This window comes from Harpia harpyja, chromosome Z (genome assembly GCF_026419915.1).
Source record: "Harpia harpyja isolate bHarHar1 chromosome Z, bHarHar1 primary haplotype, whole genome shotgun sequence".
NCBI classification, from domain to species: domain Eukaryota; kingdom Metazoa; phylum Chordata; class Aves; order Accipitriformes; family Accipitridae; genus Harpia; species Harpia harpyja.
In genome coordinates, this window is record NC_068969.1 from 2,884,646 (window position 1) to 2,902,317 (window position 17,672).

Consider the following 17,672-nt stretch of genomic DNA (forward strand, 5'->3'; position numbering starts at 1 on the left):
CAAGAAAACATCTCAACATGTTTCAAAGAATGTCCTATATAGGACAATGCATAAACCGAAAAGGCATCAATGTGAAAATATATTACGCGTTTAAATATTTTCCTAAAGACAGATGCTTTCTTGAATAATATACAAGCAGAGATTTGCAAGGGTGGGGATCTGAGACAGAATTTGGACAGTGATAAGTTAAAATATCCAGGAAATGAAAGAACATGCATATTATTTTAGACAAACAGCCAGCCCCCTAACATGCAATAAGTAGCATCTGCACCTTTCCCATGCCTGAATGAGCATGTCCAATCTTCACAACAACAGGAAATGTTGGCATTGTTAGCTAAGGGGGAAAACAAAACAGACATATTAGAGCTAGCAACCATGAGTTAAATGATTAAGCTATATTATTTGTGAAAATTATTTAAGCATGACCATAATGCAGCCAAAGCTGTTCTTGCCATGTAGTTATTCAAACTGTTACTCATCTATGTAAGACTACATGTTCTGATGAATTACTGTGTATGTTTTCTGAGTTATTGTTATGTTATTCCAAATACATTCAAGTGGTGTACTTCTACCTTAATTTTTTCTGTCTTTCTTTTGACTTCACTTTTTAAACTGAATTTCTGCTATTTCCTATTTTATGTTTTGTTACTGTGTTTTCTGACCCGTAAACTCACGCTCTCCAAGGTTACAATCATTAATGATGTCAGATTAATCACCTTTTTCCTTTTTCCCCTGATTTCCATTATTTAGCAAGGCTGTAAATTCTTTTTGTGACCACTTATGAAAGCAATGATGTCTAATTCACCAAAAAAACTTTCTTTAAAGGCAGATGCTAGCTTCTGTTACAGAATATCCAAGCTCTCTAGGGAAGGCTCCAGCTTCTGCATAGAATGTAAGTAATAATTCAGCCATTGATTAGGAAATCAAATATACAAAGGCATATGAATATGCTTTATTCAATCAAATGATAATGGTTGTCTCTCAGAAAGTTCCATGAATAACCAGTTTTACTTCCATCATTCATTTGAAGAAGTTTTAGATCTCCCAGTCATGGGTACAGCTGGTATTTCTTTGTCTTTTTCGTCCACCTAAAATGTACATATATTGAACCTTTATCAACCAACTGTAATTACAAATACTTAGTAGAACAGGATTATAACTAGAAATAAAAAACTGAACACCCTTGACGTAATTAAACTGGGCAGCAACAGGACAGTAAGTATTACAGGGTCTGAAACCTTCATTTAGTATCAAATTTAACACAGTAAATACAATCAAAGGCAAAGCTGATGCTTTAGAAAATAAACTAAGAGTTTTTAGAGATTTTTTGAGAAATTTGTTTTCCAAATACTTACAAAGGATTGTCAAGAGGTTAAATGGAGTTCACACTTATCTCACTGTGCTTTGTACAACATTGGACAGAAACACACAAACACAAACAGGTATTTGCATGGAAAATGTCATGGGATTGTAAATATTGACATTCAAATCAAGGCATAAAGAATAAAAAGGTCACTTGGCTTTTGGTAACATCCAAACGTATTTGTAGGGTTATAAAGCTAATTAAAATTCACACATGCTTTTCCTATATTTTAAACATTTATTTTCAATATGATTTAAGGATGCTTGCTTTAAAAATACTTTAACTGAAAGGCGAATCTGCAAGAGAACAAGTGGGCATTCACTGCAAGGTACATATTTTATACTACTTACCATAGGATTCCCAGTACAATACATGAATGTCTGTCTTGTCTTTTTTTTTTTTTTTTTAATGGACTTTCTCTGGCTTTCCTAAAATGCATACTGATGCAATACTGGTTTGTTCTGACTTTTTAAAAAAAACATATAAAGGATATCTACGCAAACAAAACCAAGTTGCTTGTTTTTTGACAGAATCTCAGTTTCTGCTCTGCCTGATCAGAAGAAAAAAGGAGGAATCTTTGGATCTACTCTTTTAATACACCAGAGTTCTCAAAGCCTGATGAAACGACAGGGTCCTACAGTTGTCAGCTACGCAACACAGGCCATGGAGGTTTTTCACTGATTTCTGCATCAAACCCAAAGCTAGGGCTAGTATGTCTTTTCAGGAGAAAACCAGATTTAATTTAAAGACTTGCAGTTATGAAAAATTTACTGTAATCCTAGTTAATTTATTCCATTATTTAAGTAAAGTTGTTATATATGTATCTTATCCTAGGGCATCCTCGAGATTTGAAATCAAGGTTTACTGCCACAGGTGAGCAGACCATTCTGAAAACCATCTCTTAGTGCTCTATATTACATGTGTAACTGTAGCTGCCACATTTCAGTGCCTGAGTAAAGGTAACTTGTATTTTTTACAGAAATTCTGGGTTCTTAGACGAACACTGTAGGAATCAATAACTATGAAAACTTCGAAAGTCTTTTATTTAACTTTCGTTTAGGAATCATTTCAAGCATTGGTCTTCAAATCCAAAATACATTTAATTGATTTTTACAGATCTGTTTCAATCTAACCAATTTAAGTTAAGGCATGTAAGCATTAAAAAAAAGCATTAGTTTCAAAATAGCTAAAAGCACTTGCAAAAGCATTATACAGTAAAGGTCACCTATACAGCAATTTAAAAATAAGGTTCTTGCTTGTAGTGGGTTGACCCTGGCTGGATGCCAGGTGCCCACCAAAGCCGCTCTATCACTCCCCCTTCTCAGCTGGACAGGGGGGAGAAAATATAACAAAAGGCTCGTGGGTCAAGATAAGGACAGTTTAATAAAGTGAAAGCCAAGGTTGCGCACGAAAGCAAAGAAAAACAAATGACATTATTCTCTACTTCCCATCAGCAGGCGATGTCTAGCCACTTCCCCGGAAGCAGGGCTTCAGTACGCGTAGTGGTTGCTCCGGAAGACAAAAATGCCCCCCTTCCGTCTCCCTTTACTTAGCTTTTATATCTGAGCTGACGTCATATGGTATGGAATATCTGTTTGGTTAGTTTAGGTCAGCTGTCCTGGTTATGTCCCCTCGCGAGATCTTGCCCTGCCCCAGCCTGCCATTGAGGGGGGGGGCAAAAATGTTGGGGAGACAGCCTTGATGCTGTGCCAGCACTGCTCAGCAGTAGCCAAAACACTGGTGTGTTATCAACACCTTTCTAGCTACTGATGCAGAGCACAGTGCTATGAGGGCTGCTATGGGGAGAATTAACTCCATCTCAGCCAGACCCAATACATTGCTAAACTGTAGGAATGCAAGGTCCTGTGTAGTCAACATCTAGTCACTTATTTATTGCTTTCATATTTTAAAACTAGCCACTTTTTTTTCAGTTTTTTGGGGAAGAGGAAGAACAAATCATTGCCTGACTCAAGATTCATAAGGGCAGTACCACTTTTTTATGATTGAACTATAAACCACTGAACTGGGGTTTGTAATGGAAATGCTGGCAGACCTCTAACTATAGCAATACAAATGGCACTCCTGTAATTAAGAGGACCACGTATCTACCCATGATTCCAAAGCTGTGGAATCCTCTGTGGGCCACAGCAACAAACACTAACTCAAAAAAAACAAAAAGAAAAAAAAAGAAATTCTGCTTTCTCCCTCAGAAAAATGCACTAACATCATTTAAGGCAATAGAGTTCATTTTGCTCTGGAGTCCAATATCAAGATTTCATGTGGTTTACCACATCCCAGCACAGACAAAAAGAAGAGGTGGTAGCAGGGGAAAAAGGTGCTGAATGCTGCATTTCAAACATCAGACAGAAAAAAACCCAGGTAGCATAGAAGGCAGACAAATATTAATTATCCCAGTGCTTCTTTTTGTATCTATCACTGTGACAGGCCCATGAATTCAGGGCTGACGAAGTTGTAGGTATTTGGGTTTTGAACAGTGTTTCCTTTATTCCTGCTCTTACTTTGATTGCCACAGTTCTCCCTTTATACATGAGGACTAGACCTGTGCCATCCTGCGGTCACCTCCCTAACACTAACTGGTTTCCAGTTGTGGATGCTATCGTTCTGTCAAGCAACAAGGCCTGGAATTTCTTACTGAAATTATAGAAAACTTGATGCGAGTCCTTTCCTCTTCCCAATCTGCTCTTTTGTGTTAATTTCTGTCTTAACAGAACAGGCAGTCTCAAGATTTTTCATACATTTGGGTAAACATTATGTACCACACAACTGTGACAGTAACAGTGAAAACTTACCAGCTCCATGGGTTTCCTCTTAATCTATGTTATAGTTACTTGTTAGAGAGAGACCTTGAAAGAAGAGCTAGCATGTATCAATGGATCCGCTTCAAACAGAGCTGATTCTAATAGGACTTATTGCATGTTTTCTTTGAAATGTATTGCTGAGGGGGAAAGGCCATTTTACAAAAATATAGCTTATTTTTCAAAGGTTTTCTTAAGTTCAGAAAAGTATAAATTCTACTGTGACAATTAAAAACTGAGGGAAAATAATCAGAAAACACCAACAACAGAAATTACATTAAGAAATTTGGCAAGTTCGTATGTATGAGAGAGAGAAATGGACTACGCTGTATGAACACTTGCACATACATATAATATACACAAAATCCATCAGAATATTTTTAAAAAATTAGAACAAACAGGACTTCTATTATAACATATATAACAATGCAATAAACTATCATTATTAATTGCAGAGAAAACAAAATACACGTCAAGCATGCAATACAATTTTCCATAGTTATATATGAATATGATTGGATTGGCAATAAATATTAGTAGCAACTGGAAAAACTGTCATGGCTTTTTGCAGGAACCCATATAAAAAACAGTTGAGATACATTACTGATACTTGCTAATATGATATCATTAATCAAAATAACTTCACTGTGTATTAAAATGTTTTATCAGCTCCTAAAAATTACAAAGACGGATTGAGTCTAAACACTTTAATTTCTGTGGTTTTAACTTCTTACACTGTTATTTTAAATAAACGTGAAGTCTCATTTCAACAGAACCTTAACAGAATAAGTTGCACGGCTCACTTCCATGACTAGGACTAGGACTAGTAGTAGGTACTACTTGAAGACATGTTCCCTAAGAGAGCAAAAAGTAGATTACATTTTGCAGATAGAAGGCAGTAGTAAAAGGTCTTTCGAAGCAGAATCATTTTAAAATTCGGATAACAGAAGTCAATTCCTAAGTTTCAAACTGAGAAATATTTAGCATGGAAGTTGCGTTACTGAAATGACATGTTTTAATGGTTTCTGTCATATACCAATAGCGTGAATTAAATTTACATACTTAATGACCAGAAAAATCTAATGGCTGTTACCACAAGACACCTACAAACTGGGAGGTCGCTCATGTCGACACGAGTCTTTATGAGTATAGCAGTAATACTTTAAAACCTCTCGGCAGACCGGGCACTTGTCTAAGTGTTAGAAGCCTAACCTTGTCTTGGTTAACTGCACTGTGGAAGGGTTCAAGGACAGAGGAGAACAAGGGATTAAATCCGTAATGGAAATACAACAGTATATATGGGTCTAAAATGTGACTGTAATATCCTGTCTGAAAAATCTTCATGGTTTTTAATAACATGTCTATCTTTTCCCTATCCAAATAACTATATATTAGTATTTTTCATTCAAGAGCTCATTTGCATGCCACTTAACTCTTTACTGTCACTTTATTTTACATAACTACCATTTATTTTATTATTTTCAAGGCGGTCCAGCTGAAAATAATTCTTTTAATGGTGTTGAATGAATGTCACTAAAAATGATTCTGTAACAGGCCTAATATGTTTTTTTAGATGAACACATTTGGAGCTAATTGGTGTAGTCCTCACAGGAGTGATTTTTTTTAAAATGAGTGGATTTGATTTTTCAGCCATATACTTGCAATGGGACTACAGCAGCTGACAAACCAGCTCAAACTTGAGCTTCACTGATAGAGCTTCTAAATGCCGTGACATCTGGACTCCACCATCTCCTTAGGTAAACTGGAGGCCAAGGTACAAGACTCATATGTTCAAACCACTTGCAGCAGCAACTTTAATACTCTTTAATTGTTTTAAATTACTGATAATAATACAGACAGCAACCCCTCAACACCTCTCACATTTGCAGATTTGCCATTCATTTTTCAATGGATCTATTCATATTAGTCAGATAAGAGCAAAGACAGTACAGTAGGAACCCATGACACACATTATTTCTCCAATTTTCCATTTGCTCTTTTTGTTTCCCATACTACTGACAGGCAACTAGCAAAGTAATTATAGTTGCAATGAAACTATTTAGATTTATGAATAGACAAAGAACTATCCCAAACAGGAGATATACTGATGGAGTTACTAAATCCAGGGAGAAATTTGACCCAATATTCTGAAGTTGCTGAATAAATGCGAATTAAGGCAAGTGTGCATTCACAGCAAATTATTTTGAAATATATCACAGAAGCATGTTTCTCATGTCATTAAGTCTCTCAGAATCAGGTCATGACATCTGTTGGGTTAGCTAGCGTGAAAACACAAAGCTTTTTGAAACTGCTGGTGTTGGGACCAGGAAGCTATCAAATCATCCTCATTAAGGCTTGGAACGCTTTGGATTTTTACCCTTCTGTTGATTTAAGTTATTACATCAAACGTTCCTTTTCCATGTTGCTAGGATGACTTGCAAATTGGATTCAAACACAAATTCTGTTAAAAGATTCATTAGTTACTGGTCAGAACTTATTTTAAATGCGTGAAATCTGCAAAATAATATTCTCCTGCTCTTCCGAAATGTTAAGATATTTTCAATATGTTGTTTTCATAAAAGATTTAGGGCTGGCCTATCTTCTGTTCTGATCCCACGTATTAATAATTATACTGAATGAACAGAGAAATGCATAAAATTCAATCAATTTCAGAAAACACTGCAATTACTAGTCTTTGCTTTTGCTGGAAGATAAGAAAAATTTGCCAAATTAAACTGGTTAAAAAAGACACTGATCAAATGATATACGTGCTCAGAAAGAGCTTTTTTACTGTAGAAAGAAGCATTTTAGCTTGATATACTTACACAATACCTAGAGGCACTATTATCATCTTCTATAATCTGAAGTGAAGGTTATTTAGGTAATCAGTAGATGGCTATATAGTTAACCAGCACAATCTTAATCTGTGTTATTGTTTGTATTTTTCTATATGTAATGGAAATAATACCTATCCTTTCCTATTTCAGAAATATTCTGGAGTTTGTAAGTCTGGTTTACTAGAGTGTCCTCCTGCAATTTCTTCACCATAAGTCTATTAACTGAAAATAAATCCCTAAAATTTAAGCTTCATACACTAAGGTGCTCAGAGGTTTATAAGTTCTTCTGCAATTTAAGTATTTTTGAACAATGCTTAGAGTTACATAATATAAGCTGTTTTATTTCCAAGAGATATAATTTGAATTCTTGTAAATTTACTTTGAATCCTTCTAAGTAAGATATAATGTAAAATATAATCAAAGCTGTACATAAAAACAAAAATAGGCAAAGATCATCTGCTAAAAAAAAAAGAAAAAAAAAGAAAAAAAAAAGCAAAAAAAGCCCTCTCCTGGCAACAATACAGAAAACACAGTTTTTTGAAGGTGGTATTCACCCTGGCTTTAATGTCCTCATGGTTGAGTTAACTAGAAAAGCCACAACAGGAAAAAAAAGGGGGAGGGGGCGTGACGACTCACGACAAAAAACCCCCGATGTTGCATAAACATGACTTACCTCAAGTTCATTGTTTAAATATTTATCTTTCCAATAATCCCCAAGCAAAGTTCATTTAACCACTCTAGTTCCACATAATTTATTTGTGGAATATGCATCAGACTAAATCTAATTTTGCTCTGCTTACTTTGGAGAAAGGAAATTAAAAGCCAAATAATAAAGGTGGCCTTTTATTCATTTTTTTCTTTCCCAGAAACGGGCAGGAAGAGCCCTAAATCAATAAACAAGCAGAAGACGGACTTTCTCTGGTCCATTTGGTTTGAAGAAAACACAATCTCAAGATAAAGTCAGGGCTCTGCCGTGCAGAAGCTCTCCACCACCAGCAGGGGTAGCCCAATATATTCCTCTCTTCATTAAGAGAAGCAGAAACATCATGCTTAAACAGCTGGTATTCTCAACAAACACAAACAACAATTTGGAGATGTCGAGCCAGATTTTCCGCTGCCTCGTACCTTGACAGAAAAAAGTAAGTGTAAAATTCTAGCTGTATGGAGTAACGTTTTATACCCCTTTACACAAGCAGCAAGCCAAAGGAGAATCTGATATGCTTTGTATTACCTTTTTAGAAATAGGAGCATTAAAGAAATCTAAAAGCTCAAGTGGATAAGAAGAGTAGAGCTTTAATCTGATTAGTGTGCCAGGTAACCAGAGAGAGGCAAATGCACCTTAATTGTGATTTCTTTATTCAAAACAGAGGGTTAAAATGGCTTATAAACTAAGTAAGTGCAATATAGATTGGTGCCAGGGAAATGCTGGGCCACCTCAATTCCCACTGAAATTAATGGGAGATGATGCAAAATTGGGTATTCTGGGCACCCCTTGTACACAGTGCCTTCAATTGCCATTAACACCACCTCATAAGACTGGATCTTAAGGAACCAATTCTCTTGGTACTCACTGAAATCATTATCTTAGTGTATAAAGTGACACTATCAAGTAAATCTGAACCAGGAAATCAATCTAAAATACCTCTGTCCCACAACTGTTCTTCAATTAAATAAGAATAATTATCTAAATCAACACAGAAGTTATCTGATGGTAGAAAAATCTATTTTCAATACCTGTACAGCGGGAAAACAGAAATTGTCATTAACAAGAAAAACATTAAGTATAATGGCAGTGAATCAAAAAGAGCAGTTCCCACAGATCTCTAGTAGAAATTCTGGAGAAGACAAAATCTTTGCAGAGACAAATTATATTTTGATTCTGGCATGTCAGTGTTTCATTCAATTCGTATCATTCTACCAACTATTTAGCAAACTGCTGCCTCTAAAATCAAGTCACGTATTGCCACCCAAATTGCTGTGACTATAAACTGTATGGTGGGTTTTTTTATTGTAGTATTTCGGAAGTGACAGCTATAAATACCCTCCCTTTTCAAGCAGGCTGTAGTAAATATGGCGGCACTGGAATTTAAAATCCATGAAAGCTCATCTGTTTTGTGAAATACTATTCTAATTTTGAATTTTCTACATGATTGTACAGTTTTTGTACAGGATGTGTACTGTGACTATGTCAGGTAAACTGAAAGTAGTTTTTAGGAAAAAGAAATGCAATGCCAAATGAGAACTAGGGAGAAAAGAACTCATCAAGAAGGCAACAGATAAACTATTACTGTGGAGAATCCTGCCTGCAATTATTCTAAAATAAGATTCATTTATCACAATGGAGAGATAATAAGATTGATACAGATAAAAAATTATACTCTGTAGACTGCCAGAAGCTAAGGTACAGGGCAGGCAGTCCAACCAAAAGACACTGTGTAGATTCAAACTGCTTGACAGCTGGAAGGGACAGCAAGGTGTCTGTTGCATATCCCACTATAATTAAAAAGCCTTTGAAAAAGCTGTATGGACAATCCCTATGCAACACAGTTCAGCGCTCCTTGACATAACTCAAAGCATCAAACTCAAGACTGCCACAGAAATGCTTGTGACCAGTACCCAGGAATCTATAGACTGAATGCACAGTGCTGCCTCTTCTGAAAAATGAAATGCAGAGGGGAGACAGCAGTGCTAGGAGATAACCTAGCAGTACAGGTCAGACAAAGGTAGTGCTCTCGATGGATTATCCTGCAGACCCGCGATGCTGCAAAAGGCTGACAGGTGAGAGGGGAGAGCAGATACAGTGAGGAAGGGTGGGAAAGAAGCATGGAGCAGAGGTGACCTGGCAGTGCTGCCTTCCCCATGGCAGCTGTAAGGGTGATGCACCTTACTCATCACCTTTTGCCCCCAGTAACTCCCAGGGAAGAGATGAAAATATCATAAAGTCAGTATGAGTTTGCTCTGAAGTTCAGGGGAAGCAGTAGTTCACTCCATAGGATTCTGCATGTATGGCATCCCACAGAAGGAGAGCTAGTGTTTTTAATACTGGTCTCTGGGGGCTGTTAGAAGAGAAAGAAACAATTAATGACCGGAATGCTATTGATAGACGCTAATGCTTTGTAGTAAAAATTAACAAGGATCATGACAACCCACAGTACAAAAAGCCCCTCCAGAATTAGAAGTCCTGTACAAAATTAGAATTCCCATTGAGAAGACTTGAACCCGATCATAAACTTGGCTGTAGTCAGGTTTCCTGCCTTGTTTTGATATTGTACACATCAACAAATACACTGGATTATCCCCAATCCTCTAAAATTTCTTGCATTTTACTAGAAATCAGAAATTAGTTGTTGAACACTAGACTTAGTTAGCTAGACAGAAATGAGAAAGTGCCAAGTGTTTTTTCTACTGTGGCAATAATGAATTGAAGGAATCAGTGACTATCCCTTGATAAATGAACTTCTCTGTTTCTTATTAGCAAGAGTTAGCTGTATCAGAATATAACCAGGGAGTGGGCACTATTTCATCCTGCTACCCTTCACCCTTCACTAGTGTTACGACACAATTTGCTATGACATCATGGCTTACTTATCAAACTAAAGGAAAACTGACATCGTAACATATAGCATAGTGAAAGAAGCCCTGTATTGTTAGTCCATTTATACAAATAGTAAAAAGACTGTTTCTTTTGTTCAGTCTCCTTATATTTCTAAAACGTTGGCTATAATTTCTCTACTATTATTTAAGATATAAGATTATTTTGCTTAAAAGTTAGCCAAGGAATATTTCTATGTCTGTTGGGAATAATCTTTCTATTTTACAAGGTCAAGATCTAACTGTAATACAGAATGGGTGCTGAGCTTAGGGTTTCTTTTGAACTCTCTAAAAGTAATTTTCCTAATACAATGAAAAATACTAACAATATACAATACAAAGAAGGACAAGGCAGCTTCAAGCTAAAACCTAATGCTTGCTGATACTCTTCAGCAGTCACAGGTACTCAAACACTGTACTGGTATCGGGAGAAGCTACAGGTAATATTTGTCTCCTCTGACAAACAGACTAAAAATGCATTTTCTTGCATTTGTGAGAGCATGTTCCTGAGTATAGAGATTTCCAGACTTACTAAAATCCCTTTCAAATGCTATGATGTAAATACGTCTTTGTCTAAACTCTGATAGTAATTTGACAAAACTTACTGTTTCAGAATGAAGATTTATCAGAAAATAGAAGTTCTGGTGAGGTTTCAAAAATTGTTGGTCTTCTACATTTTAATGATAAGATCGTATCAATGTTGTCGTGAAGAAATGAAAGATACACCTACCAAAGAACTGCTCATTAGACTTGTGTGGGAAGCAGAACAGGCAGTTTCAAGTCCTGGCTTCGAATGAGTAAGTCCATGTACCCTAGGACTGACCGGTGTACATATCTGCCTTTCCCGCTGTTGTTGTGACCAGTTGTTTCATGTTGGGGCTGAGAAACCTTCTAGCCACAAGTTTCACTAAAATCCGTATTATGACTGAAAGGTCTTGTTGCATACAGCATGTTCCAAGCCTATCCTTTCCAATGCTGACTGGGTCCAGCGAGACCTACAGGGAATGTGTTTCTTGAGTATGAACCTCTCTCATGGCCATTTGCTTCGCTGAGTGTAATCATGCTTTAAATATTCCACCTACGTACAGATGGCTTTGAAGGACTCCTAAAAATGCAATTGGATTATTTCAAGGGTAGCTGCAGGCAATACTATGCAAGATCATAATTAAAATGTGTTTTTATGGCACTTGCACAGTTATCATATGCGATTTAGTTTTAGCATTTTTACATCTCTACACATTCAGTTGAATGTATTTAATTCTCAACTATGTCTACAAGATAGATGTGAATTCATTTTTAAATTGTCACAAAATTATTTGTAAAATTTTGTTAGGAGCATAGTACTTTTAGTTTGATTGCACAATTAGTTTAATTGTACTAGATATAAAAGTCTTTAGAACGTGAAGAGCATAGTAGTTTGATGTGCTATTCTGGACAATCTTAGGCAAAACGTGCCTTAGTTAACGTTGAATAGGTAGACCTGCATGCTCGATGTTAGAGAAGACAGTGTGCCCAGCATATTTCTTTATTATTTGAATTTTACTGAAACAGTAAACAAATTGGTCTATTTAGATCATCTGTAGCAGCAGCCATGTGATGTCATCTGGAAACCAATCAATGGCTCTCAATTAATTCCTTCATCACTTTCCAGTCCTACTGCCCTAAGTGAGACATGAAAATCAATAGTCCTAGAACTACTGCCCACAGAGGCCATTAAAATACCTGCTTGGGTTTGGGTTTTTGGCTTTTTTTTTTGGTGGCCTTCTTGTAGCTTGAACTTCCTGTGTAAGGTTTCAGCCTCATATCATTTTTATCTTTTCACTCACATGAAAAGCTTCCTGAAAGAAGCAAGTTTCCTCCAGGTAAGAATGGAGACGTTAATAGGTCTAAATTATTTTCAGGTGTTAGTCCTGGACTTGGATCCAACCTTATGATTTGAAGCCAAAACTTCAGACTGGAAAAATAAAAATCAAAGTATGGCTGCTTGAACTAAATCAGGACATAGTCTACAACATTCCTGGCTCAGTTTTGAATGTGGATCTAAAAATCTAAAAATTAAACCCAATTCTAATAATTCTGAATATTTGTGTATTTTTTTTTTAACAGATGGAGTGTGTTTCGGGGGGGGGAAGCAGAATCAGAGCACTAATAGTTGTAAAACTGACCTCTTACTGTTCAAAAATAAAATAAATCTGCTGCTGTGAAACATGTACACATCTATATAAAGATAACAATCTACTTTGTGTACACCTAAATCTCAGCCCCAACTAAATACATTTTCATGAGTCTGGATTTGAAATGGTTCAAATTATGTTAATGAATTTTCAATTCCTAAGCTTGATTTGTGAAGTGACAAAACATGCAATCCTTTAAGCAGTTCTGTCCTGCATGTCAATCCATAGATGTATTTTATCACCCCCCTATGAAACCTGATGTTGCTCCCTCGTGAAAAAACTTCTTTATAAAAGAGGGTGTATACGTTACACATATCCAGATTGCTACAGCAAGAAATCCTCTGAAGTTGAAAAAGATTTCCGAACTCTTGTATTTATGTCTGTGTTCCATGTATAACATGAGCCAGATAATACAGATACAGATGTGTGTTGATTAGGACTTAATAAGGTATGCAGAGAAAGAGCTGTGCCTCCAACATACACCGTTGGTATATTTTTCCTTGTTATTTTAAATTAAATCAGTGATGAAATAATTTTTAAAAATGCCTTTTATTGCAGCTTTTATTTTTAATTCATTATTCCTTGTAACTACCAATTGTTCAAGGCTCACAAATAGAGCATTGAAAGATTTTCTTTTCATGAATGAAGTTCTGTCCAGCCTGCAAACAGGGACGTCATTTCAAGAAAATGCACAGAAGTGCAGGGGAAGATCAGGGACTGCAAATGAAAACAGAGCTTAAAAAAGGACAGCTTTGTTTACTGGACCAAAATAGAGAAGGTAGCAGAACTAGTTTTTACATTCAAACTAGAAGGAAATTTACTAGAAAAAGGTAAAATCTTTCTTCTGCTGAAGATCATAAAATCAGCTTCAGATACTTGTAAAAGATGTTTTTGTAAAGGCTTTTGATTATTAATAGTTCTACTGACTCATAAGAGCAACATAGCAATGCTTCCTAAGGTAACCTCTCCTCTGGTACAATAACTTTCACCAATGATGTGCTTTTTCCTTAAAGGAAGGCGGAGTTAGGAGTTAGTGTCAGGGCCATAAATAAGAGGGTCCTATGTCAGGGAAATTAGAAGTCAGTTAACATAAGCGTATACTCAGAGTGAGCATTAGAGGGCTTTCCTAAACCATCCAAGTCGGTTGAAATTGAACTGCACGCGGAAGAAATCAGATAGCTATTAGGAAGTTTAGATATAAAACCAACAGTAAGAAAGCATTTTCTCTTGGCTGACCGACTAGCTGTGCTTAAGGCAACATGACTCCTGTACTGAGTACCTTGTTGTTTTCAGTACTTCTACTTCTGACCCACAGAATTCAGGAGCTGGTGGAGGCGTGCAGCTGTGCCCCCGCTCATCCGCAGCAGCTCATCTGCGACTCGGCTTTAGGTGAGTCAGAACAGCTACGTGCTTTTAACTCGGGCGGTGGGAAATCAAATTGAGCTACTCTGACTGCTGTGAATTTTTTTTCGTACAGCTGGAGAGGAATATGTTTAACCAGGTGGCTTAGTCTCTCGAAGGATTTTAAACCAAAATGACTACAGAGATCCCTTTTAAAGAGAGGGCTATGGGGGAAAAAAAAAAATGGTAGTAGCTGTTCTGCTTTTCTTGTTTTTCCAGAACATTTTGTGGTTACAAATTGTTGAAATTGCTGTATTATTTAGTGGCTTGCTTTTTTTTTTTTTTAATAGGAACAGCTTCTATATGAGGTCCTGACTTAGAGTAAGCAGAGGAGAATACCTTAACTTTCAAACAGCTACTGTTAACAGTATCTGTAATAAAATATTCTATCTAAATATATCTGCTATGTGTAAACTATGCATAAAGATATTTTTTGTAGCACTTTGGGGGAAAAAAAAGAAACAACACCCCCAAAATAAAAGTCCCTAGTGATAACACGTTGAAACACTTGATCTTTGTTCTGCTATACTACAATTTCTTTAATTGGTTGTTGGGTTTTTTTGTCATTTTCAAAAAATACTTGAGCAGGAAACTGATAGGCCCTTTATATTCTGCAGATGAACTTCTGTATAAATATAACTTTCCAGTCTTTAGGATAATTGTGTTTCATGATATGCAATCAGCACTGCCGTTGTCAAACAACTTATAGAAAGAAACTAAAGATCGCAAAATTAGACTGCATGGGGATAAGAAAATGTGACATTTTGCAGTCTTTTGATTTCATTAGCTCAAGCTAAGGCTGGTTAGCTTCCATCTAGTGTGAACAGTAAATGTAGAACATGAGTTTCCAAAGTGTCACAAAATTAGCATCTCTATGGGGCAGGCAATACCTTCTGCATACTGATTAATTGCTTTTATACCCTGACAGAAAATCTTTGTAGCCATGACAAACTCTAAGCTCTGTTTGTGGCCATCAGTTAAATTGTTTTTTAATCTGCTTATGTTAAGCAATCTTTTTCATTAAGTTACCCACACTAGGCATTACAAACTTGGGGTTGCTTAAGGTGTGAAAGAAAATAGCTGTGCTACCAGGAGTTTAATTACATATGTATACATTTAACTGTAGTAGTCTGCTGCATTCCTATACATAAGAAAGTGACAGTTTTTGAACAGACTTCATGTAGAGATTTTCCTAAATAAACAATTTCACAGTATAGAGGAAACTCAAAATACTCATTATGAGCCATCTTCCTTAGGGAAGCCATACTGGCCATTCTTAAGATATATATTAAGATTTATTCCATTCTTACATACATTTCACAAATGGCAGCTTTACGCTACTTTTTATTTGTATTTAAATACTGAAGATTGTAAAATAAAACTACTTTATATTTGGACTTGATGCTCAAGCTCTCACTTCTATAAATATTCCTATTTAAGTAAACTGCACCTTTTGGCTAGGGAATGTTTCTATCAAGGATCCCTTTGTTTAATCTTTATCATTTAAAAACAGCATTTCTATAGATATTCCTTCACATAAATATGTTATACATACTTTTATATACACTTTTGCATACGGGTATACATAAAACCTGCTCTAAGCATTTATGGATTAATTATTTCATTTCCTTTGGCCGCAGTATCTTGCATAAGCAGAGCAAAATTACTTTGAAGGAGCTGGAGAAGACCAGTGGAGTTGTCTGCCCTGTCTAAGAGAAAACTCCACTAATCACTTTGGCAAAGCCAGCTCCTCCATCCCCGATGCCAGAAGTCTGGTTTTTTGTCCAGCCGGGAAGGCTGTGGGCTGGGGCTGCCCTGGGGAAGGGGCAGCAGGGGGCTGGAGCCCGGGACGCAGCACCATCCCCTGGGAATGAGGGCTGTGCCTCCACAGCTCTGCTTTGTTTTAAGCAAGGCGGGTTTGAAGCCACACCTGTGTCCTTAGGGCCACCTGGTTCTTAGGAGGGATTGTAAAACCCAGGCCGTGCTAGCAAGTATCCCGTGCAGTAGCATACCTCACACTTCTGTTAACATCACCATACTTAAAGATTTTTTTTTTTCCTAAGATTTAAGAAGATTAAAGATTAGATTGAAGATCTGTACTTCGATTTCAACATTTTCATACTTCCAAAATATTGATAAAGAAAGAAAGGGACAGCTCTTCAGCTACCAAAACCTATGGGAGTTGAATGCTAATCCAGCAATTTGCTGAGACTATTCTTTTTTTTTCAGTTATTTTTAAGTTCATCCATCTATGTACCCACAAACACATTCAAGTATTTCCTTGAAGAATAAAACCCTAGCACATCTTATTAAAAAAAAGAAACCATGCCATGCCTCTGAATTCCACAGTAAAGTAAAAACTGAGACTAAGTCTCACTCTTGCTTCAGTTCCTCCATTATTTCTCAACTTCACTATATATCTGTAACATCTTAAATTTCCTTTAGGATCACTTGTGATTTGGGTGGAGTGAAAATGGAGGTGGAGGGGGTTGAGTCAATAGACATTACTTGAGCCACTAACTGAACGTGTGAAGCCACTCAGAAACCTTAGCATTTATATGGGATACCCAAGAAAAAAAACAAGCAGAGAAACTCATTAAGTCTGGGACAAGTTCTTTTCACTTTTACTTTTGTTCACATGATTAGTGCTGTGACACTTTGTCTTTTACTGTCAGGAGGCTTTTGTGGCTTTACTCTTTCTAAACACCCACAGGTACCACACAACCTGAGTAACTTGATAGAAATAACAGGCTTTCTGACAGACCTAGAGTAAAAGGGAGCTTCTGGTCCCACAAGGTGCTGCCTAAAACTAAAATAAGGCATGAGTGAAGAGCCCTGCAGGTGTTACATGGTTGTACACCGCAGGAAGAACAGTAACGATGGGGAGTAAATCCTGAGTGCCATGCCAGTCCTGCCTTTTATCTGACCTTGTGTTTGTCCATCTCCCTGCTTAGCCTTAAGAGGGTGTGATTTTGTACAAATTTCAGCAGTTTTCATGAACTTCTCAGTAGTTTTAAATTTTGCTTCAGAGAGAGATAAATCTTCATTTGTAGGGAGTGCCTAGCGCCATATAAAAGCGCTTATAAAAGGGAGATACGTTCCTCTTGTGTTCTTCTAAATGGTGCTGAGGCCCTCCTAAAATGTGCTGAATGCCTTCAAACCCCAATGAACACCTATACCTCTCAAGAGGACTTTCACTGGGAATGGAGATGGGAGGTTTATTAAATAGCATTTTCATGCACTGCACTGCTAATTATCAGTGCTAACCCCCCCATCCCCCAGAAGAATCTGGGAGGCTTTCTCCTTACAGACATGAAATGTGATGAGGATGTGCTGTTTAACATTTCAAACTTGGTAGTGAGGCACCATAGTTTCAAGCTGATACAAGAAAATTCCTCTGAAAATGGCTTTTTTGGAGAGAACCGTGGATGCAATTGAGTTTATCAGATAGTGTCAAGATAACAGATTTCCCTTTCGCCACTGACTTCAG

General features: G+C 36.8%; 2 protein-coding genes across 2 annotated transcripts in view; one reads left to right on the forward strand and one right to left on the reverse strand.

Annotated features, from left to right (window-relative positions):
- SYN2 (synapsin II) overlaps positions 1 to 17,672 on the reverse strand; it is a 194,363-nt gene that overhangs the window by 50,354 nt on the left and 126,337 nt on the right. The window contains exon 6 of the mRNA XM_052776242.1: positions 272 to 334. Coding sequence (XP_052632202.1) covers positions 272 to 334 — 63 coding nt within the window. The remainder of the gene's footprint in view (positions 1 to 271; positions 335 to 17,672) is intronic.
- The window catches only part of TIMP4 (TIMP metallopeptidase inhibitor 4), a 30,333-nt gene continuing 26,477 nt past the window's right edge, over positions 13,817 to 17,672 (forward strand). Inside the window, exon 1 of the mRNA XM_052776243.1 lies at positions 13,817 to 14,170. Coding sequence (XP_052632203.1) covers positions 14,041 to 14,170 — 130 coding nt within the window. The 5' untranslated portion in view covers positions 13,817 to 14,040. The remainder of the gene's footprint in view (positions 14,171 to 17,672) is intronic.